General features: G+C 32.2%; 1 protein-coding gene across 11 annotated transcripts in view; it reads left to right on the top strand.

Moving 5' to 3' along the window:
* Positions 1 to 22,921, top strand: part of LOC118205266 (inositol polyphosphate-5-phosphatase A-like) — a 121,645-nt gene extending 98,724 nt beyond the window's left edge. For 10 of the 11 annotated variants that reach the window (XM_085820283.1, XM_085820279.1, XM_085820282.1 and 7 more), the window contains 3 exons: positions 8,979 to 9,063; positions 14,752 to 14,827; positions 21,393 to 22,921. In XM_085820283.1, the coding sequence (XP_085676409.1) occupies positions 8,979 to 9,063; positions 14,752 to 14,827; positions 21,393 to 21,451 (220 nt within the window). In that variant the 3' untranslated portion in view covers positions 21,452 to 22,921. The remainder of the gene's footprint in view (positions 1 to 8,978; positions 9,064 to 14,751; positions 14,828 to 21,392) is intronic. The other variant, XM_085820286.1, reaches the window with a different exon arrangement.
* Positions 22,922 to 23,140: the final 219 nt, after the last annotated feature.

Genomic DNA, 23,140 nt, shown 5'->3' with positions numbered 1-23,140 from the left:
TTTTGACACTCAGTTGTGTCTCCGCCTTTGTATCTTTCATGCATATTTTTTAATTTTATTAATTGTAGGTGACTTTTAACCAATTTGCTCAAGGAATGAATAGAATTTTTGTGTTTGAAGTTGAAGGAAGTCTATGATTTGTTTCATGTGGGATATCTAATGGTATAATTTTAACATCTTGTAGAATTCCAAAAGTGTGTACTTTTTCTTCATTGGTTAGATGAAAATAAATCCCAATGTGACATGCAGTTCACCTTCTTTCATGTTTCTGATATTAATATAAGTTACTTTTCTTCATTCTCAGTGAAAAATGGGTTAATCTTGTAGCTACTATTGTAAAAATCATTGCATTATGCAATTATTTCTAAGTAAAGTACAGTGCTCATTTAAACCCTTTCAAATGTCAAATATGAATTTGGTGAAATGTTTTGATTAGTTGCTGTTTTAGAAATAAAATATGCATTTTGATTGCCTTCTTTTATTAGAGAAGAAAATTCTAAATCTGAAGGCTATGGCAGGTGAAGCATGCAGAACTAAGACTTGTTAATAGAACATATTGTGTCAGTTGATAATTTTATAACATCATACATTGAGTAAAATAACTGATAAGTATAAAACAGCTTGTTAAGAAATATGAATACTATTTGAAGAAAATTTTTAGATAATTTAAAAAGCTGAAAGCATATTTATTTATTTATTTTATTTATTTTTTTAATTTTTATTTATTTATCAGACACATAGCAGTGTAGAAGTACAGGAGTCCTTCTTCAACACAGCATCCTGTAACACGGTTTCGCTGTAACACGATTCATAAATTGCAAGAACCCTATAACAATATACAACAGGGATAAGATTAGATTATCTTTAAAGAAATTATGTTTTAGCTCTCATTTCATCAATAGATGTTGCCGGTAACTTAACTCATGTTCAGTCTTTCTTATCTTATCTTGTTCATTTGCACTTTTGCAAATGAGGATGATGGTTCGGTAAAACCATCGAAACTAGTCCTGTGAAAATTTGAAAACATAATGCTGATTTTTGTTGTTTGACTTTTAAATTAATGTCTACCCCTATATCGAGAAATTTAAAATGACCGGGTAAGAACTAGTAAGCAAAGTAAAATTACAGATTTTGTAAAGAGAGAAGAGAATGGCAGAACTTTAAATGAAGAAAGAAATAATGAAAGTGAAAGCGATCTCATTCCACTGAAAAAACATTCTCTGTTGATTATACTGAGTAATGACAAAGAAGAAATTTATTACACTAAAGTTGTATTAAATTAAAATATGTAATATTCTTTGTTGTGTGTTAGCCCCTTTTTATATTGGCTCTGGGTCTCGTACAACATGATTTCACACAACACGGCATTTTCTAGGAACCTATCTACTGTGTTATACGAGGGTTACTTGTATTGGCATTATATTAGCAACATTATGGTAATGATAATCTTAAAGTGAAGCATTTTAGTTACTCATAATAAAGAAACAATTCTAAAACAATTGAATTTTGGCCATAAAGACCAAACATTGTTCAGATCATTGTTTTTACAAGTATTTCATAAAAGCATTATCAGTATGATTGTCAATCCATACATTTTACAAGCATTTTAAATCTTGCAGTTATAAACATTTCAATCATTTACCAAACCACAAGGTTTAAAATTTCAAAGACAAAATTGCACTTAAATTATGTGTTAAAGCATCTAATATGTGTAATCTATCCAAGGAAATTAACATGCGAATTGCAATGAAAATGGTATAAAAATTGCGTCTTTTTTGAGAAAGTGGCATGTGTAAAGTATATACTATGTTTATAAATATGTAAATTTTAAATACAGTATCTATATGTTTATATTTGTTAAATTAATATTACATCTATCTAAATATTATAGTATCAAAATAAATGAAAATTATTTGTTTTATGAAATTTCAATTGTCTGTTTTTCTGCTCTAAAAAGTTAAATTTAATGTTTAACCATATTTTTCTGTAAACGCAAATAATCAGTTTTAAGTAAATTTTGCTGAATAAATTTCACTAAAATTAAAACATTTTCAGCTGAAGTAGAGATTACATGCAAAGCTTCTGAGAGATTTGATTGCTGACATTGAAGTAATATTGGGAGTTGTTCTAGGTGTTGGGAGGGTGTGTTCTATTGTAGTATTATAGTCATTCGTACAGAAATGTCCTGTCATATATTTTAGAGATGCCTTGGTCCAGAATTTATATTCATGCTATATTGCATGTTTTCATGAAACTTGGGTGAGGGAAATGCTTTTCTCCATGTAAAGGATTCTGATGCATTTAAAGAGTGTCCAACTATAAGCTTAGCAGGGCATTTTCAGGTATAACTGAATCAAGGAAATAAAAGAAAGCGGGGAAGCAATTCTGTATCTTCCATTCTACTCGGCCAGTTGCTGAAATTCAGCTTGCATTTTTTACGTCTTGAAAGCATAACATAAGATATATATTTGATAACATAAGATATATTTATATGCAGTGTTATTCTAATATACTTATTCTGACATAAAATTGGAATTTTTCTGAAAAAGCATGGCAATTTTTTTCCATATTTCAATTCTAAGACTGAACTAATGTATTCAAATATCGAATTTTATAAATTGTGATCAGAAATTTAAGGAAAAATTTGAGAATTAAGTTTTGCTCGCTTTTTTTACATTGTGCCCAAGAGTAATTCACTTGGAGAACTTCCTAGTTTTTGGCAACATATTTCACTTTTCTTTTCATTCTTAATCTGCCGAAGTCTCAGTTCTTCTTTCGTAGAAATATTTTTGCCATATATTACATTTTTTAATCACTGTTGGAATTTTTTCCCTTTTCAAATTTTACTGAATTGCTTTAGATATATTACTGAATTATATTCCTTTAAATAATTATGTAAAAAATTTAATTTTATACATTTGAATTGTGTACTTTTAAGTATTTATTAATATAAATTTTTTCAGTGTTTTTTATTTATTTTAACTGCATTTCCTTTTAAAGAGTGCTTTGTGAACCAGTGTACACCATGATGCATTTAAAAAATAGATGTCTTAAAAAAAGGAAATATAGTAAGCACAATTCGTACGTCTTTCTGTGAGCCGTTCTGGAAGAATATATAAATGAAAAAGATGATAATAGAATTTTAATTTAGGAGGAGATACATATATTGTTTATGCAGTTTTTCATTGCCTTGGCTTTAAACAATTTTGTTATTGTGACTTTTTTTATATATTATTACATTTTTATCATCTTACTTTTAAGTTTGTTAAAATGTTATGCGTATTTCAGAATAAGTTTAAATATTTCATTTTTTTTAAATCATAAGAATTAAATAGTGTAATATAAAAAAAATGAGTTCGCAAAAAATTATTTTTGAGTTTTTAATACTTTGCCAATTTTTTGACACATTCTACAAATATGTCTGCTGTCATTCACTTTTTTGGGCTGCATATTGTCAATAGTTGTGAAACATCTTGGTTTTTGTAACATTCTTAAGAGTAGTCTTCTATATTTTCCTTATTTGCTCAATATAAAATAGTGAAGGGATTTTCACCGTGATACTGAAGGTCTTCAGAGGTGAGGTATTTTAAAAACTGGAGAAGAAAGAAATGACTAGTTTCATCAACATTTAAATGTTTTTAGATGGTATAAATGTTTTTTACTTGATTGTTGAACTTTGGATAAATTCTTAATCATTTGGCTGAGACATCTTTGGGTTTTCAATTTACGATATAACATTCTGTGACATATGTAAATTTATACAGCCCTTCAGTAAAAAAATAATCATCTTTTGCATTCATCCACAAAGTTGTATCTTGGCCCTTTTCAGTTTACATAGGCCCATTTGCTTAACTACTTGATGTGCTACACTGCCTGAAAAATTTTAATAAAATACGGTTTGAACATTCAGATATTTTGCTTTGAACATGCAACTTCTCTGAAATGGATTTTCTGCAGTTGTTCATTCTTCTAATTTCCTTCTTTCAGAAATATTTGTTTTCAGTGTTGACACAAAAACATTAGTTTTTAAACAGTTATATTTCCATTAATTATGTATTCTGGCCAAATTCTCAAATTTGAATTGTATCTTTCAGGAAGACCACCTTTCATTTTAAAGATATTTCACTTGCAGATTAAATTTCAAGCAAAGCTCATTGGACATACTATTGAGTTAAAACCTGTTTAACAAATGATAGAGGCTTGTTTTGGGCAATGCTGTGAGAGAGGATCCACTATCCAATTGTAACTCAATGATATGTTATATATCCAATTGCAACTTAACTTTGTATATATTGTTTATTTATCTATATCCATATCATGTACAGTATTGATGTTTTGCTGACACTCTAGTGAGCAATCAGCTATGTTGTTTACTAGGATTAAGTGAACTGTGAGTGCGGCATAGAAAATATTCCTAAATTGATTTGCTTCAGAGAGGCAAGAAAATTCTACCTCCAGTTTGAAAAGCACTTATTGCTACCTTGCCATGTCACTTTTAAGTATTTTTTTTTTTTTTTTTTTTTTACTTTGAGAGGCAATTTTAGGTTTGGGAAATTGAAAATAATTTCAAGAAAACAAATCTGGAGAAGGACGTTAAATAATGTTTTTTACAGGATTAATCTACAGTTTACGTCACAAATAGTGTGCCAACCTAAATAATAAAATATCTTCATTGAATTGCATTGTTAAAATTATATTACTTTATAAATTTATCAAGGAATCCCCACACTTTTATTATTCATGATATAAAATCATACATGAGTTTTGTAAAGAGAGTTAATTTCTTGTTCCTATTAAACTGCAGGATCATTATTATTATTATTATTATTATTCATAAATATTTTGAGTTTTCAATAGAAACTTTATGGAAACTTTTTTCTAGTTGTACTTCTTTCTCTAGAACTATACTTGCATGTACAATTATGTATGCACTATTTAGAGGACTGGTTGCTGCTTCATCAAAGACACACTTCTTTGAGAGAAATTTTCATGTTCCTTTATACATGCAACATTATTGTCAGTAAAAGTGACGTACCCAGAGCAACATTATCCTTAATTATTCTGCGGGTGATATTTTTATCTGAGTAATTTGATTTTAAGAGTATTTCTTATATGTCCAATTGCATCTTGTGTATATATCCTCTTTATTTATATACATTTGTATCATGTACAATATCAATGTTTTGCTGATACTCTAGTGAGCAGTCAGCTATGTTGTTAATAAGGATTAAATGAACTGTGTAGTGTGGCATAGAAAATATTCCTGAATTGATTTGCTTCAGAGAGGCAAGAAAATTCTACCTCCAGTTTGAAAAGCAGTTGTTCACTGAGCTCTTGCGCCTGCTGAATTTAGTTACTTTGTTATGTACAGTAATGGGTATAAAAAGCCTCCCCCCCTTTTTTTTTTAAATATTCGGGTTATCTTGCAGGTTTTGGTATTTTTGAAAAGAATGATCAATAAATTTCATCTCTGATAATGCCAGTTTGCAATATATTTGAGAAATATTCTAATTAGATTCTTAGGTGTTTGTGGCAATAATTATTGTTTGTTATTTGTCTTGGAAGGGATGCTTTCTAAGAAAAACTGCTATGTATTCACATTATTTATAGAAAACATCAGCCTGTATGCCAGAAGCCAAATCCAGTGTAAACTATTAGAATTCAGTGAATTTAATTGCTTGGCCTCTGATTGATGAAATATTCTCATATAAGAGCTGTTAGTGATTCATTTAAATATTATTATTTGCTGGTACTGTGCTTTAGTGTCTAAACTGTAAACCCAACAGATGTGCATGTATATATGAAAAGTATAAAATAGATATTTATAGGTGTACATAAAAATAGAAATCTGTTTGAAACTTCATTGAATGAACTTTGTAACTGCATATGTTTCTAATTAGCCAGTATGAAAATTTTTAACATCAGAAAGAGAATATTAATGTACTTCATTTATTTTGTTATGGGCTATCTCATCAAGGCTGTCTGCCCACTCTGAAGGTTTCTGTGAAGAAAACTCGCTTATGTGTTGGAATTTTTAAAAATTCACTCACTCAGTCAGTTCAGAAATAAAGAAGTCAGACCCAGAGCAAACTCTCATTATTTTGTGCTTTTTAGCTCTGAGGCAAATAATATATTTCTATGAAGCTTTTTAATTGTGCTCAATTTATTCGGACTACTATTTCGTCTAATCACTCTGGCGAACATGTGGGTGTCCTGAGAAGAACAGTGAGTTTACTTTAAAGTATGTCCGATGAAATTGTAGAAGATATGACAAAGATGGGAAGGATTTAATTACCCTTTATTCTTCATGGTTTGCAGCTGCTTCCACACTTCAGGATACAAAGAACAGTACTTGTGGTCTGAACTAAAAAAATAAGAACTACAAACTAACTAAATTTAAATAAGAGCTAAACTCAAATACTATACAAAGACTAGTATCACTAAGATTGGCCTTTTAGGTCTTTACGTATGTAATACACAAAATGCGGGAAAACTACAGTATGTCTTCAATATCAAGCGGACTAAATTTCTGGCCTGAAAGGTGGACAGCAACTGACTGAAAAGCGTGCATGAAATAAGGTGGCGAGAAGTCTCTCCCTCTCTTAACTCCTTCTTGGCTAAAAAGCCACAACTTAAATACTTAATAGTTTGCAAGCTCAATTTGCATACTAAAACTAACCACATTTATTCTGGCCGGAAGTGGAAAATAAGAGAAGACACTAAAGTTTTAAAATAAAATAAACTTTAGTAAAACATAAAATCCTTACAAGTTAATTGGCCTCACATATAATAATCCCATATTTTTTAAAAGATTCTAGGACTAAGAATAACGTATTATGCAAAAGATAACTTATACATCCCACAAGGAAGATAGTTAATTTATCTAAATATCATACTGTAAGGAAAGCAAATATATAAAGTTTTATTTCAGAGGTTTGAAGTTATTAACTATTGAAATATATTCTTAAATGTTTAAATAGATTTTTCAGATGATCATTTTCAGGAGGAAAATTATCATATATTCTTAATATTATAGAATGCCAAATAGCTCATTCATTTGGGTAGTTAGGTGGTGAGTATTTCATAAGACAAAACACCTATAAAATCTGCAGATTAAAAAACCTTGCATTCAATCAAATTTCAATGAGCTGAATTGAAGGGACTTCTTAATCCCTTCAGTTCAAGGATGCTCATCAAAGTTTGTCTGAATTGAAAGAACTATGAAAAATTTCGTGCTGAAAAATTGTTTGACTAATTACATTTGAAGAAAATCTAGGATTCTTCATAGATATGCATATAAGTATTTAATTAAATAATAATGCTTTTTAATTAAATAATAATGTCTTGGGCATAGTAGTAATGCTGAACCTGTTAAAACATAATTAAAAGTAAAAAATTAATCATAATTAATTTAACCTAATATTATAGTTGAAATGATATAGGCATTCATGGATTAAGTGATGCTGACATAAAACTATACAGTTCCGTTAGTGATCAGATTGTGCATCTGCACTTGAAAAAGATACGATGATTTTTTCCATGATTATGACTATATTTCTCTTTCTTCCAATGATAGAAATATCTGGAAATGTTATTAGTGATGCAGTCCAAATGATATTAAAATATTACCTTTTAATTTCTGAATGGCAATGTTTCAGATTTCTTGAATCAGCAAAAATAGAAAAGGAGAAGCAGTTCAGGTTTATTTAATTACAAATAAAAATGTAGGATCTACTGCTAAAATAAATTTTCTTGAAAGTGTGTTTTTAAATGCTAAGAAGTGAAGTGAAGGTGACTAATTCATTCAAAAGACCGTGGAAATGCAAATTACTCCACATTTATGGATTGTGTGAAGTTGGTTTGTGGCATGACCTCAGGGATTGATTCATGACTTTTAGGGATAATATCAGACTTCAATTGCTAGGGAAGGGAAAAATTCAAGAAATGGTTTCATTATCATTCAAAAACAAAAACAAGTTTTTCTTATTAAATTCTGTGCATTGAAGAAATTTGCTTTATGGAGAAAGTTTATATTAAGTTTCTGTACAATTTGTGGAAAACATAAGTTTTACTATGTAAGTACTGGAATTTATTTTAGCATATAATAATTGTTCATTATAGAGAAATGCTGCAAATGTTTGTGCATCCACATTAAGATATTTGAAATGTATTTGACAAGGGGTCAAATACATTTCAAATTTTAAATTCATGAAGAAGTCTGTTTCTTAATTTAGCTGCAAAAACTTAATGGTCATTCATATCAGGCAGGCTTTATAAAGCATGCTTATTGTTGACTAATTAATCTCTCATTTATAATTATTAAATATTATTTGTAACTTTACCACCCTTGATGGGGCCAGTAATTTATTTTGTTTTTAGATATTGCAAAAGAATAGAAAAAATATAAACAAAAATACGAAAATGATGAAAGGAGCAAGCTATTCAAAATATAGGAAATAGAATGTTCTTATTCGATATTGACTGCATAAACAATCATTGCTGTTCCCCCCCCTTGTATACAGAATATAATTATAAAAAAAAAGTTTTTGAAAATAAAAGAGAACAGTATTGTTTCTTGAGTATTTAAAAATAATTTCTGATATTAGCATTAGTTATTGAGCATAGTGTTATGATCCTTTATGTTTGTTTATTTTTATTTGTTCATATTTGAAGGTTACATCAAGTTGGATTATGCATTTTGTTCTTTTAAATATGCTTCTGTGTATATAGTTATTTTAAATTTGTGACAAATTGATCAGTTTCATATTTATATCTGAGGCATTTAATTTTATTATTTTTTATTATACAATTTTATGTTATTATTTCAAATCTCTAAGACTGTGTTACATTAAAAAAGTTGTTGTAATATTATCTCATAGCCATTTTGCAATTTGTCTTGAATGCTTTTTTGTTTTGTTTTGCTTAGTATCTATTTTAGATAATGATATATTACAAGTTATAAAACTGATATATTACAGGTTTTCTACTGACCAATATGAGAAAGTACCATTCTTTATTTTTGGAGACTGTAATTTTTGCCTAGATACCAAAGATGTAATACAGGTACTATCTTCAGAAAAATAAGTTTGCATAGTAATTATAACATTTATATGTTAGATAAATGGAAATAATTATAACAAGATAGCTAAACATTGTTTATTCCGTACTTCTACTAGCTGTTGTTATGTATTAGAGTTATAATATGTATTATCTTACAGTTACATATTTTGCAGTAATATTCCTCTAAAATATCTGAGACACAAATTTTTGTAGTTTATAGTTAGTCATGCAAATAGAATATTCAAATTTGTTAACAGATATCTTAGTATATATTATTTTCTAAAACTGAAGGAATCTACAAGTAACATTGAACTTGCCAATTTAGTTTCAGTTTTACTTTTTTTATAACTATGTAGTTATAAAAAAAGTTTTAATTTCCATGTTTGCAAAAGAATAATGCACAACTTTAAAAAATGAGCAAGAGCTTCAAGTTCTAATAATATGTATGTTGCTTGTAATATTAGAAGGTGGAGTGAACATAGTTGTGTATGTTATTTGAATTAATTTGTTGAGGTTTTTAAAATCTTAGTGATAAAATCACTGGTTTACAGGGGGAAAAAAAGCTGGTGATAAAATCTGAATATGCATATTTTCTTCCATATTTTATTTTTTGTTTACTTTGCCTCCCCCCAACTCCAAAGTTTTTTTTTTTTTTTTTTTAAATGACCAACATAAAAGTTTCGAGAAAAATAAATTTTTATTTATTTTTAGATGTATACAAAACAATATATTTCACCTTTATATTGAATGTATAATGGCCTACCATACTTTTCGTTTCCTTTGGAAATTTTTCTTTAAAATTTCAAAAGGTTGAAACAAAAAAGGTTCAAAAGGTACCATTGCTTGCTTTTTAGCAACAGACATGACGAAGCTTCCATCCTTGTCCTTTCAATTACTGCTCTCAGATTGATTTTGAGTGAAAGCAACAGCTGTCTTTTTCTTCTCTCTAATGAATTCATCTAATGTGGGCTGTTCTTTACTGTATGTTATGGACAAAGAGATCAATCTCATTATTTAATAACCACACCATGTAAGTGTCTATGCAAACTGGAATTTCATTTGCAGTAACACAGTTAATATGTAAGACTTCAGAATTTTTTCGTATATTAAATGTGCCCACCAATGGGCGAGCGGTAAAATCGCTGAACAGTGGTAGGTATGACCTGGGTTTGATTACAGGCAAATGTGCTAGCTGCTTGGGCATTTTCGTGATTTTCCTCATGTGTAACTTGTATATGAGCCAGTTTCCCTTAAAATGTTCTCTACAATGGCATCCCTTTAGGCAGATAGCCCTAGTGTGCTTTGCCATAATCAACTAAATCAAATCATATATTAAATATTGACCTCTTATGTTTATCATTTGTATGTTGCAACACAAGCTAAAATATTAAGAATTTTATAGTCAGTAAGGAGATTTTTGTATCTGCAGATGTGAAAAAAACTGAATTCCAAAGAATAGTAAATGACAGGTTAATATGTAATTAAGTGAAAATATTAATTCTGTTGGTGAAGATTTCTGAAACATAGGGAAGGGAAAACTACTGTAACACAGCTAGAATTATCTATGATATGTGTTTTTCATAATAAACTGAATTGCCTGTTTACTTTTATTCCTCTGGCTTAAGTATTACAAAAGCCATGTTCCGAATTTCCTTGATATATCCAGAATACTAAAAAAATCATACTTTTCTTGGACCATGTGTCAAGAAATGCCAGCTAAAGGTGCTAAAAGGTTAAATAAAAAAGCTAAAGGTTAAATAATAAATTAAATATTACTACCTTCTGAGTCATTGACTTTGCATGACCTAAGATGCACCATCATACTAGGCTGAGATGGCCAATATGTATTTTGCTTATAGGTCAATGGATAGAAATGGATGTATGTGAAATTGAACGTAAGATATATGTACTACACTAGCTATTTAACACATCTTTAAGGTCTTTCAGTCCAGATGTAATAAGTATGCACAACTAGTGTTTATCTCCTTATAGAGACAATCACTAGGAATAGGAGATTACAGCCAGCATGTAGAATTTCCACACTGGTTTTTGTAGTTATGTTCTGAAGGATGAGTTTTTCCATTGCGGGTATGCATATGTAGGTATATGACAAGCCATATGGCTTTATACTATAAAACTATAGTTTACTATAAATGTTTGCATTGGTACTCTTTGATTGGTCTTTCTTTCTTTCTTCATGACTTGACTAGCGAAAGATATTCCGAGAGAAGATCTTGTCAGAACTGCAGTTTAATGTTCCTGGTGTTTTAATATATTTATTTTTTATACAAATGTTTTAATGATTGAAGCTAATATGTATCTATATTCTAACATATTATTTTATTTATTAACAAGTTTTATATACTTGTTAATAAATAAAATAATTCTATCATCAAGTTCTACTTATGATCCTTCTTCCCTAAAATGTATATATATGACATGTATGGAATAGACTGAAATATATATACCCAATAACACAGGGGTTCTCAGCCAGGTTGAAATTTCCCCTTGGGGGAAAATTTTCATGGTTTCATGTGTGGGATGTGGTCAGCCTTTTACTCTTAAACTTGTTTTAGTTTATGTATATAAAAAATTACTCTTATTCAAGTTTTATCAACATTTTCTATACTTCTGGTTTAATTAAAAGCACATTAAAAATAATCTAAATTTAAGTAGATGTATATGCATTTTTGAGTTTTGGAGTTGCATGGGGCAAAAAAACTTGAGAGCCACTGCAGTAACATAAGCTCAAAGTATACCCTCGTAGTTATACCACCATAATATGAAATGTATAACTCTTTCAAAAAAAGTTTGTGGAAGAATCATATCACATGTGTAAAACTTGCAACAACTGAATTTTGTTGTTAGAGGATGTTAGTATATTCTTCATAAAAGACATATGTGAAGTAATATCTTGTGGGGCAGCATACACAGGTGATCTCATGCAAATAGAAATTAAAGCATCTTTTGACTATTTAGTGTGAAGCTGCATTTTGTAAAAAATGTGCTCGAATGCAAATACTTGTGTTCTTTGATCAGAGAAAAATTTTCATCAAACCACAACAACCTTTTTGGCAAATGTTTTATCCTCCAACTCCGTTTTTCTGTATTATTTAAGTGTTTCTGTAAGGTCAGCATTTCTGGATAATACAAGCTATTCAGTATGATATAATGGATTGTCTGTGATGTACATGAAAGACAGGCATTCTACTAATGCTTCCACTGAAGTGAATGTTTGTACATTTAAGTTTTGAAAAAATTTCTTGACTGCAGTTATCCCTCCCATGTATAATGTGTATATGAACCAGTGTTCCATAAAAAGCCCTCCACAAAGGGAAGAAGGCATCTCTTCTATCTTAGGCAGATAGCTCTTGAGTGCTTTGCCCAACCAGCCCCCTATGTAGCAATCATCCTTCAGTACCTTCTTCCTTCTTAGTCCTTGAATTGTGCTTCAATTTTTCTTACAGCTTCTTTACATAAAATATTCTACATAATAATGCAGCATAAATAACAGTATTCTATACTGTATTATGTATTGATATGATTATTACTGAGCTCCATAAACATGTGCAATATTCTAAAATTTTAAGTTATTAAATTATTTTAAGATTAATTATTAATAATTTTATTTAAGATTATTTAAATTAGATTTTCTAGAGGCATTTCACTTTGATATAAATCTTTCAGTTCTAGTTAGCAATCCCAGTTCCAATCCGTCTTTACCCTCAGTTTCTAATGAAATTATTTGATAGCTGTTTTCATTTTTCATCAATAGAGGGTGCCAGCAGCTTGACATCCTTCTTATCGTTCTTATTGCCTAATCTTATTACTGCTTTTTCCTTCATCATTTGCGTTTCTGCAGTTGAAGAAGGAGTTTCTATATTTAACCTTCAAAACTAGTCCTGTAAATTTATAAATATTGTGCTAATTCTTGTTGCTTGTTTAACTCCTGCAATAATAGTTATTTGCATGTCATTTTAACTCAAATACACTTGAGTTCACATATGTAATATTCAATTAAAAACTCTTCCTTGCCAAATATAGATTTAAAAAGCTCTGTAGCTTTTCCATAATTCTCTTTAGAGAGCAAAATCTTCTAATAAGCTGGCGAGTTCGGTTTCATGCATTGAAATAAATGATCAAATTTATCCTCAGAATTAAGAGATTCATATTCCAATATTTTCATTGCCATTCTGTAAAAGATAAATTTAAAGCAATTCAGCAGTATTCGTATTCAAGAGATACACAGTTTGCTTCACGTTAGTGCCTTTTCTGCTTAAAAACTGCTTTCTCTACAGAAAACAAATCATTTCTTAAAAATAATGAGCAATCCAGACTTTTTTAATGTTGGTTTGAAATTAAAATAGGTGAAAATTATGCAGGATACCTCTGTTTTATAAGGAGGACTTTGCTGCTGAACAGTGTAAATTATTATGAAATAAATGCTGTACATCTTATATGTATTACTTTGTATATTTTGACTTAAAATGTTGAATTTAAAGAAAATTCTGATCAGGAACAGTTTTCCCTTTCGTTATGAAAATAACTTGTACTTGCATAGATCTTAAAATGTTTTCCTTTTTTTTTTTTTTTTTTTCAGGTAAGCTTTTCATTAATTTTAACATTATTGATAAATATAAATACATAACATGAACAATAGTTAATTATTACTCAAAAGAATATCAGCTATAGAGCTATGATTAAAAACAATAAAGGCAATAGGATCATTAGGCTCACTGGCTTTCTTTAGTTCATCTAAAAGTCATCTAAAGAAATTAGAATGTCATTGTCTACAGAAGCATCAGTCTTTTCTTTCAAAAACTGGGTCCATGCCACCAAATGTTACCTATTCAATAAAATGTCAGCACCAACTCTCCTGCTGAGATCTGCGAGATTTTCTTTCTCAGGGCACCAGTATCACTTAAACCCTGTATTTCATTCACTCTGTTGGTGGCAAATGATTTCTATCATTTTGTTGTCCTCTTAATCCAACAGATTGATTTTTGAATTCGCCCAAAAAACATTGAGTGCCTTTTTTTAAATGCACCATTTTCTTGACTTTGCTTGCTAACTGAGCAGCAAGCAAAGCGCCGAATAATTCTAGTCTCGGAAGCGTGATTTTTCTTAGTGGCGTCGCTTCACACTTGCTAACCAATAAATTCACTTTGTTTGGGTTGTTTACTGTATTTGGTATTTTAGATTTTTCTGTATTTAACAATTTCGAATGAAGATGTTTGAAGTGTTTATGTACTTTTGCATTGCTGCGAAGTGATTGATTGTAACAGAAATGCATTTCTAATGAAATTCGAGGAAATAAGTCTAAAGAAATTGCAGGGATACAAGTAATATAAAAAAATTGTCTAAAGTCAATTCCTACTTAGATCAACACAGAAACATTTTAAAAATACAACAAAATTTTAAATATGTGAAAAAATTATATTAACATCAAGTGTCATCAACTACAACTTTAAAAAAATGTATTTGAACTTCAGTGGACGAATAGAAAGTATTTTATTAACAATTGAAAATTTGCACAAGATATTGGTTGAGTGTGAGCTGATAGTAGGAATTTTAAAAAGTAAAATTTCAATAGTCAGTACAAGGCAGTCGCATGGTGTGCACATTATATATTTACTATGAATTTAATTGAAATCTTCTCTAACAAGTTTATTATTATCTATTTCAATGCAGATTGAATTTGAAGGTGAAACCACTGATGGAAACTTTGCTCTTGATGACGTCACCTTTTACGATGGGAACTGTCAAAGTAAGTATGATAACACATTTTTATGCTCTTTTTAAATGCAGCTAAGATGCTCTTCCCTATGTCAGTCTGTAGCGATATCTGCCATGAAACCTCTGGCAGCCCCCATTAAAATTTAGCCTTTGGAAAGTTGTCAGAATTAAAATCATAAAATGAAGTGCAGTACAAGTTGTCAAATGAAGAAAGTCCATGGTTTCACCGGACGGACATCATCAGCAACTGCACCAATGCGGTGCAGGTATTTATATAAAATGTCTTGTCGAGAGTTGAAAATTTGCCGTAAAGAATGCACGGGGTATGTCCACTGGGATAGGCGAAAATACAAGAGTATTCCACACTTTATCGGTTGAAAGGAGTTTATACATTTAAAAGTTGGTCCACTTTCCTCTTTGCCTCAGAACTAAACTGTTAATTGGAGAGTGAGAAATGTGGCTAAAGTAATCATTTTTATCATTCAGATTTCAAATCATTATAGCATAATGTGGCTAGGGTACAAATAGGGCGCAGCCCCATCCACCTAATCGACAAGATTTTATGACAAACAAGGGCTGCGCCAGGATAGCTTACAGCCATTTTTAGGCAGAAGATGGGCTTTTTCATTTCCAGTGGCTGGGGATCCATTGAAAAACAAGCTCCGAGCCAAAAGCCATTGCATTGGATACATTTATCTTGGTCTCTTCAACAAGAAAGTAATCAGTAGGTGTATGAGACAGCTGCCCACTCGGGAGTGAGCAAATATAACTGCCTTGCTAAAGTTAGTATCAGGTACAAGAAGATTTAAAATTGCCTTTCCTGTGGCAAAAATCTCTGCGTCGAAGTTAGAGGCATTCAGATCAACAGAATAGGATTCCGCAAAATATCCTTCACAGTACAACCGGCACCAGTATTTTCCTTACGTGCAGTGTCATCAGTAGAAATGTGGATCCACTCACAGCTAGGGTTATTTGTAGCTATAACTTCTAAGGAAAAAGCTTTAAGAGCGTCAGGAACTGCCTCGTATATCTTTTCAGCCATACCAATTTCAAGATTACAAGTAGGAGCCCTAATAGTAGGAGGAGAGAGGCTAAACTGGTTAGGGTGGAGTAAGGTAGGCATGATTAGGTATTGCAATTTCGGACCAAAATTTCAATACCTGTATTCGGTAGTAGGAATTTTATAAAAAAAGAAAGAAAACACAGGTGTTTCTTTGTTTTATTTGCCAATTTTATTAGAGTATATACCACCAAAAAATCATTCATAATTTATACATTATAACAGTATATAAAGAATTGTAAAGAAACGAGGACCATCTTATATATTTAAAACACAAAAAAGTGTAAATATCAGTATTCTGTGGTACTATTAAAATTTTTGAAATGTGATCTTAAAAAAACATAATTGAGCCTGGAGCGTAATTTTGTGTAAAAATTACCAGCTGTCTAAAACCCTCTTTCAGCATCTTACACTAGTAGGTGGTACTGTTAGCAAGGGCGATATACTTTTTCCAAGTATTTATCTCGAAATCCTTCATCTTCAAATAAATCGATTTCTCATTGGATGGTTTTGGATATAACTGATTTCTGTATTTTATTTTGGCTTGTTGAATTTTTTTTTAGTTAGTGCTAATTCTAATTTTTGTTCAAGAGACAATTCTTTTCACTATCGACATTAGTGCCATCATCATCTTCGATAACTGTACCGAATTCTTCTGTGTATGGATAGGTTTGTGGGTAATTTAAGAAAGTTTAATATTTCTTTCTATTTTCATTTTAAGAAAATTTAACATAAACTTGATTTGATTAGTCTCTTCCTCTTTTTCATTTTTAAATCATTATAATTATGTAAATACCGTAAGCCATTTTCTATTTCAGTATGCCTTTCTCCTGTGCGATTTTTCAATGTAATATATAATTCTTTAAATAGTGATGTGAGCTGTTCCTTGTTGCACTAACTGTTAAGAAATTAGAATCTCTCCGTATCGGAAAAATTAATTGGGAGATTAAAGTCGATTGTTGCTTTTGGGGATTGCATATTTCAGTTTCATAAATCGTTCCATCACTAGGAGTAAATTGTTCCAACGTGGTTTAGAATCTAATATTAAAACATGTTCTGTTTTACTTCCAGTTATTATATATTTTTCAAATAAGGCATTTTTTGTAGGAGAATGTTTAAATGTCGTAACAATTTTTCAAACTTGATTAATTATAATGAACTTGATGAGTTAATATTTCATCCTCATTAGCAATATCTTCAACAATTACAGGGTGATTATAATTAAAGTTGCGATATCAAAACGCTGCTCTAACTTTAAAACTACCAGTCAGAATGACTGGATATTTTATGAATGGAATCTGAACCATCGTGAAACAATTGAATTTTGTTTAATGAAGGAAAAATACCATATTTGCCGCCGTATAAGACGCACTTTTTGTCTTTGAAAATAGGTCTGAACAACGGAATCCGTCTTACTCAGTTTTCGATTACATTTATTTCTCAAAATTTCCTCTATTCGGAGTTGCACAATCTTTTGTCTTGTTTTTTGCAGAGTATGGGAACATTAGTTACATAAAGTTCATTGAACCCGCATGCGCACATATCGACAATCACAGCTGAAAACTTTCCAATTTTTGTGAACGACTTTAAAGCGTGTGAAATTTCTACTGTTATCTTTAATTTCTTGCCAAGTTATAGCTCAAAAACCATTGTCGGCATTGCTATAACATAACATACAAGGTACGTGTGATTGCGTATGGTAACAAGACTATAGATAGGCATTTCGGGCCACCCCGACTGATAAAATGATAAGAACTGTGAACTGGGATGCTGTGAAACTAAAGATAGTGTTTAAATCATTTAAGAAATGTGGTATTAGTAATGCACTGGAGGGTACAGGGGACAATTTGTTGTATGAGGACTCTGATGCTGATTTAGAAGGTTTCTATTGACTTTCCAGTTAGCTCTTGAGATGAGTATCTGAATTTTGACGAAAAAAATTAAAAGATGGTCTTTCCCGGATAGATTGGATATTTGCAGAAATTATTAACTTGTATTACTTTATATTTAAAATACTGTAAATTCATTATAATGATCAGTGATAACGTTTTATCCTTCAAAAATGTGTATAAAAAAGGGGTGCGTCATATATGCCGGCAAATACGGTAGTTTAAAAAATGTGCCGATAGATGCCATTGTCAGGATTTACATGGCTGTTGTAGAGATATGGATATTTCAAGACTTGACATGCACACCACAGATGTAGCTGTGATAAAAATGCAGAACATTAGCGGAACACGTAATGCTTTGCTTAAATGCTTCGTTGTTTGACAATTAAGGATCGCGCTCTGCTCGTGAAACTTTTCTGTCAGAACGATGACTCTGCGTTAACAGCTATCAGGAAGTTCTGGACATTAAAGGGCATAAACTTCGCCCCCAAAACCGCTTACGGCCTGTGAAAACTGATGGATAAATTCAAAGAGACAGATTTATTTAACGTGAAATGAGGTAGAGGACGAAACCCAGTTGCGACAGTGGAAGATGTGGCTACAAAGTTCCAAGAATAGACGAACAGTGATACAGGAATCAGCAGTGCATGGGGAACTGGACGAATGTTGGATATGCCTATCAGCACTGTGCGTAATGTCCTGTGGAACATCTTGCGCTGTTATCCGTGCAAGCTAACTCATGTGCATAACTTTCTACTTGCTTACCTGGAAACATGTGAATCGTTTGCACAGTGATTTCTTGCCCGGATGGAAGTGAAGAATGGATGGCCAGGGAATATTCTGTGGTCTGGGGGAGCCCATTCCGTTTTGCAAGGTTCTGTAAATACTCAAAATTGCAGGATATTGGTGATCAAGAATCCGTTCCTGCTACAGCGAGTACCTCTTCAGTCTAAAAAGGTCACTGTGGGGCGGAATAATGGCAGCGTTTGTCATAGGTCCGTTCTTCTTCGAGATCACATCTGCAGGGATCATTAACTGCTTAACCATGTCCTTCTGGCAATTCAGCAGCATCAGTGGTTCGCACAAGATGCAAGATGGTGCTCCTCTGGACATTGCTACTTCTATGAAGGAACCGCTGACCACTCATAAAATCATAACCTGCCATTTTCCAACAGTTTTACTGCCACGTTCGCCCAACTAAACCCATGTGATTTTTGGCTTTGGGGGATACCTGAAAAGTATTGTTTGCAGTCGGTAGGTTGGGAATCTGGCCGACTTGAAGGCAACCATCACTTACCACATTCATAGCATCAGCACAGATACCCTCCGGAACTGTACTGGAACATGTCGTTTTGTACTTCCAACTAGTAGTGAAACAAGCCATATCGAACAACTTATGCACGTTTGTTTTCATGAAGCTTTTCCTTTTTCTCTTGTCATTATCATTGTACACACATATTCTTTAAACTATTCACTGTAAACATGTCTTTTTGCCTGTCTTAAAGCCTTGGAGTCTATTATTTTCTTTTGGCTAACAACATTCGTGTGGTTATTGATTAGGTCTTACCCCTGCTAGCGTAGTCTATCGCCACATTTTGGAACTATTTTTTCCCTTCGCCAAACAAAATTTCATTGCCTCTCGATTGTTCTGGCAAAATATCAAGTCATTCTGACCTGTAGTTTTAAAGTTAATGTTCTGAAATCGCAACTTTAATTATAATCACCCTGTACCTTGTCATTATCTTCATTGTCACTCTCTTCAATGTCGGAATCGGAAGTTCCTATATCTACAGTATGCGGGTTCTTCTGTTGTTTATTATTTTTGGTATAATACATCTACTACTCCTAATTGGAGAGAGTGTGCGTGTACGTGCGAGAGACAGAGTGAGTGGGTGTGAGGAGCGTTTGAGAGAGTATACTCTCTCTAGCACTCTCACTCTCGCGACCCACAGTCTCTGTCTCTCGCACTCACACACTATCTCTCTCGCACTCATACAGGGCACAGGGTGATTTGTATCTCTCTCGCACTCATACACTCTCTCTCAAATGCTCCTCACATGCACTCTCTCTCGTACACTCACACACACACTCCCTCTTGCAGTCGAGAGAGAGGGAGAGTGAGTGTGAGAGACTGTGTGTCACGAGAGAGAGAGTATACTCTCTCAAACGTTCCTCACACTCACTCTCTCTCTTCCACTCATCCTCTCACTCGCTCTTTCTCTATCACTCTCGCACTCGTGCACACACACACTTTCTCGCACCCACTCACTCTCTTGCACTCACACTCTCTCTAGCTCTCGCACACACTATCTCAAAGAGTGTGTGACTGTGAGAGAGTGTGTGATTGCACTTTCTCAAACACTCCTCACACCCACACACACTCTCACTCACTCTGTCGCACTCACATACTTTCTGGCACGTACACACTCTCTCTTGCACACTCGCACTCTTGCTCTCACAATCACGCACACACTCTCACTCTCGCACATTCACTCACTCCCTCTCTCCCTCTCTCTTATTTCGTAAGATAACCGCTGTGTATCTAGTACTATAGTACTCAAATTTTTACACTCCTTTGATCACCGACGCTTTCCACACACGTTGCCCTTCAGTTCCCTAAAGTGTCACAGAGATAGGGCTGACATTGTCAAATACTTTTCCCCGAATACAGGGTTAGCAAGAAAATACATAGCAAGCGAGCAAATTCCAAAGACGTCTCGCCCCAGTTCTGCATAGCCAGCCAAGCCAAATATTACCTTAAATTATCACCCAGCTCAATCAGGGCTCAGTCAGTAAACCGTCTATGCGACCCACACTTCTTGAAAAGTGCTTCGGGTGCCCAAGAGAGAACCATTGCTCTGTGTATGTTGATCTAGCTGCGAGTATTCCCTGAGCTACAAAACACGGAAAATGGACTCTGGAATACTCTGGAATCTGGTATCAGGGAGTAATCAGTCTTAAAAATGACGACACACTCAGAATAAGACGTCATGCTCATGAAGCAATGGATCCTGCATGCCAGGCCATGGCGACTTAATCATGGTTCGGGCTGTTTTCTCTTTGGCACTATTTCGATGTTTTGCTACTTGTATCAATCTCCCTCCGTATGCTTCGGTATGTGGAGTTGCTGGCCAATCTTCTCTATCCATTTATATAACCTATTAAGTGTTTCTTTAACCATGCCTGTATCAACAAGTTAATGCAAATGTACCTCAACTACTAGATGTTCAACAGTTGCCCCTGTAGGGCTACGTATCTACACTTAGTTCTTAAATAAACTCCCAGGGAGGAAGCGGAACATATGCCTGTTAACCTCTGTTAAACTTCAGGCGTCCCCATCCTCCATCACCTGTCTTTCATACGGAAATTCAGTATTCCAGCAAGATAATTGCACCTCTCACAGGTCCCGGTTGCCTACTGCATGCCTACATCACCATGCCTCTGACTTCTGCGTCATGAATTAGTTACCTAGAAACCCTAAATGACTTAATCCTATTGAGAATCTTTAGGGGGAAAATGTAAAATTCCAGAAAATTATTGAATCAATGCCTGGTAGTGTTGCGGCCAGATGAGGCCAAACGTCTTATGGACTAGCTATCCAAAATACAGTTAACACTTTTTGTACATAAAATTCTTTTCTTTTCCAGCTCATCCTGTAGAAGCAGCAGTGGAGCCCCCTCCATCTGAGAAATTCCAAGTGGTTTAAGAAACTGCTAAAAAATGAAGAAAAAGGCCGCTTTTAAAATACAGAATATTTCTAATTAAAGCAAACAAAAAAAATATATAAATTAGGCTTACCATGTTTCATAAAGTGCCTTATATTTACTCCTGCATCCCATTACAGTGGCAAACTGAAAATCAGATACTTTCCTCAACCATCTCTGCTTTGCGGCAAATTTTGATGCTTTGGAAAAGATATCGATATTACTTTCTGTCGTATTGAAGGACAAGCTGAGACTTCAAAGAGGAATCTGCCATTATTTTCATGCAACTGTGGTATCAGCCAGCTTTTTGTTCGCATCTACGGCATTTTCGTGGCATTCGAATAAATCTTAGCATGCCACATAAATAAATGTCTGCTCAATTCGCAAAGCTATATGTGAAACAAATCTGACACATTAAAAAACTGAAATGTTTCACGTCATGTAATTATAAATAACCTTGTATTTAAATACATTAATATTAAAACTATTTAAAATTATGACAATTTTTATACTACATCATTAAAAAAGATATCAATTTTGCAAGAAACTCTATTGAATCTTTCCTTTTAAATAGCATGTGCGTAATTACTATAAATTCAATATAAATTAATGTTTATTAAAGAAAAAGAACAAAATGGAAAGCCTTAACCTAATTTAAAAATTGATATTTGCTAAAAAAAATCTTAGCAGTATTTTAACACACGTAAGGCAATTTAAAATTTCACGATCACCGTTTTGATTACACATTATCATACACCTGGTCACGTGTGTATCGAAGATCGAATTTCGAGTTTTTAGATTTACTTTTTGCAAAGTTAATACTTTGCACTAACTTTCATTAACAAACTCGATGATTTCAAAGCAATAGATGGCCACTCTGCAAGACTTATGATATTTGTCTTTCAAATTTCATCAAAACCAGCAATTTCAAAGAAATATGTTCACGCTCCAATTTGTTTCCATTTGGCGAAGCATAAAATACTTTTTTTTTTCCAGTCTTCACAGTATATAACCTGCCTCTTACTGATAACCAAATTAAGCGATTTAAAATCAACTAGTTCTTTCAACAAGTTCTTTGTGTCTTTTATTATTAATTGTTAGTTCGACATGTCAAATTAATCTAGGACTCATTATAATTGTATATTTTTTTCCTAATAACTATTTTAAACACTTGGTTTAAAAAAATACGTAAGCGAGAAATATATATATTCTTTAACTTATTTTTTCGTGTTTTTTCCTAATTTCTTTTGGTGAATATTTTTCCATTCTCTGTCCTTGTATTCAGTTATAACAACCAAGCGATAAAATGTTTCTACTTCTAACAAAAACTGAATATGTATACTCTGTTCAATATTTATGGTGTCGAATAATAATAAAGTATATAGCAAACATAAAATTACAGTCTTTTAATAAAATTGTGAAAAATTACAAAAATGTATAAATGAGTAAAATAAAGCATTTGTACTTGCGTTTTTTTTTTATTATTATTATTATTATTATTTCAATTTTTTTTATTTTTTTTTTTTATTTAGACCGAAATTCACAGGTGCACTTTTACAACGCATTTCAAAACGACGTCGCATTACCCAACATCTTACGCATTTTGCGACGAGAATGTAGTATGACAAAGCGAAACCGATATTTCTGCTTAAAAGAAAAATGTAAGCAAAGACCTGAAATCCAAGTCTTTG

The sequence above is a fragment of the Stegodyphus dumicola genome, chromosome 7, assembly GCF_044657685.1.
Source record: "Stegodyphus dumicola isolate Sdum_Otavi_A_Nest chromosome 7, ASM4465768v1".
In the NCBI taxonomy this organism is placed as follows: domain Eukaryota; kingdom Metazoa; phylum Arthropoda; class Arachnida; order Araneae; family Eresidae; genus Stegodyphus; species Stegodyphus dumicola.
This window is presented reverse-complemented; position numbering and strand designations above follow the sequence as displayed.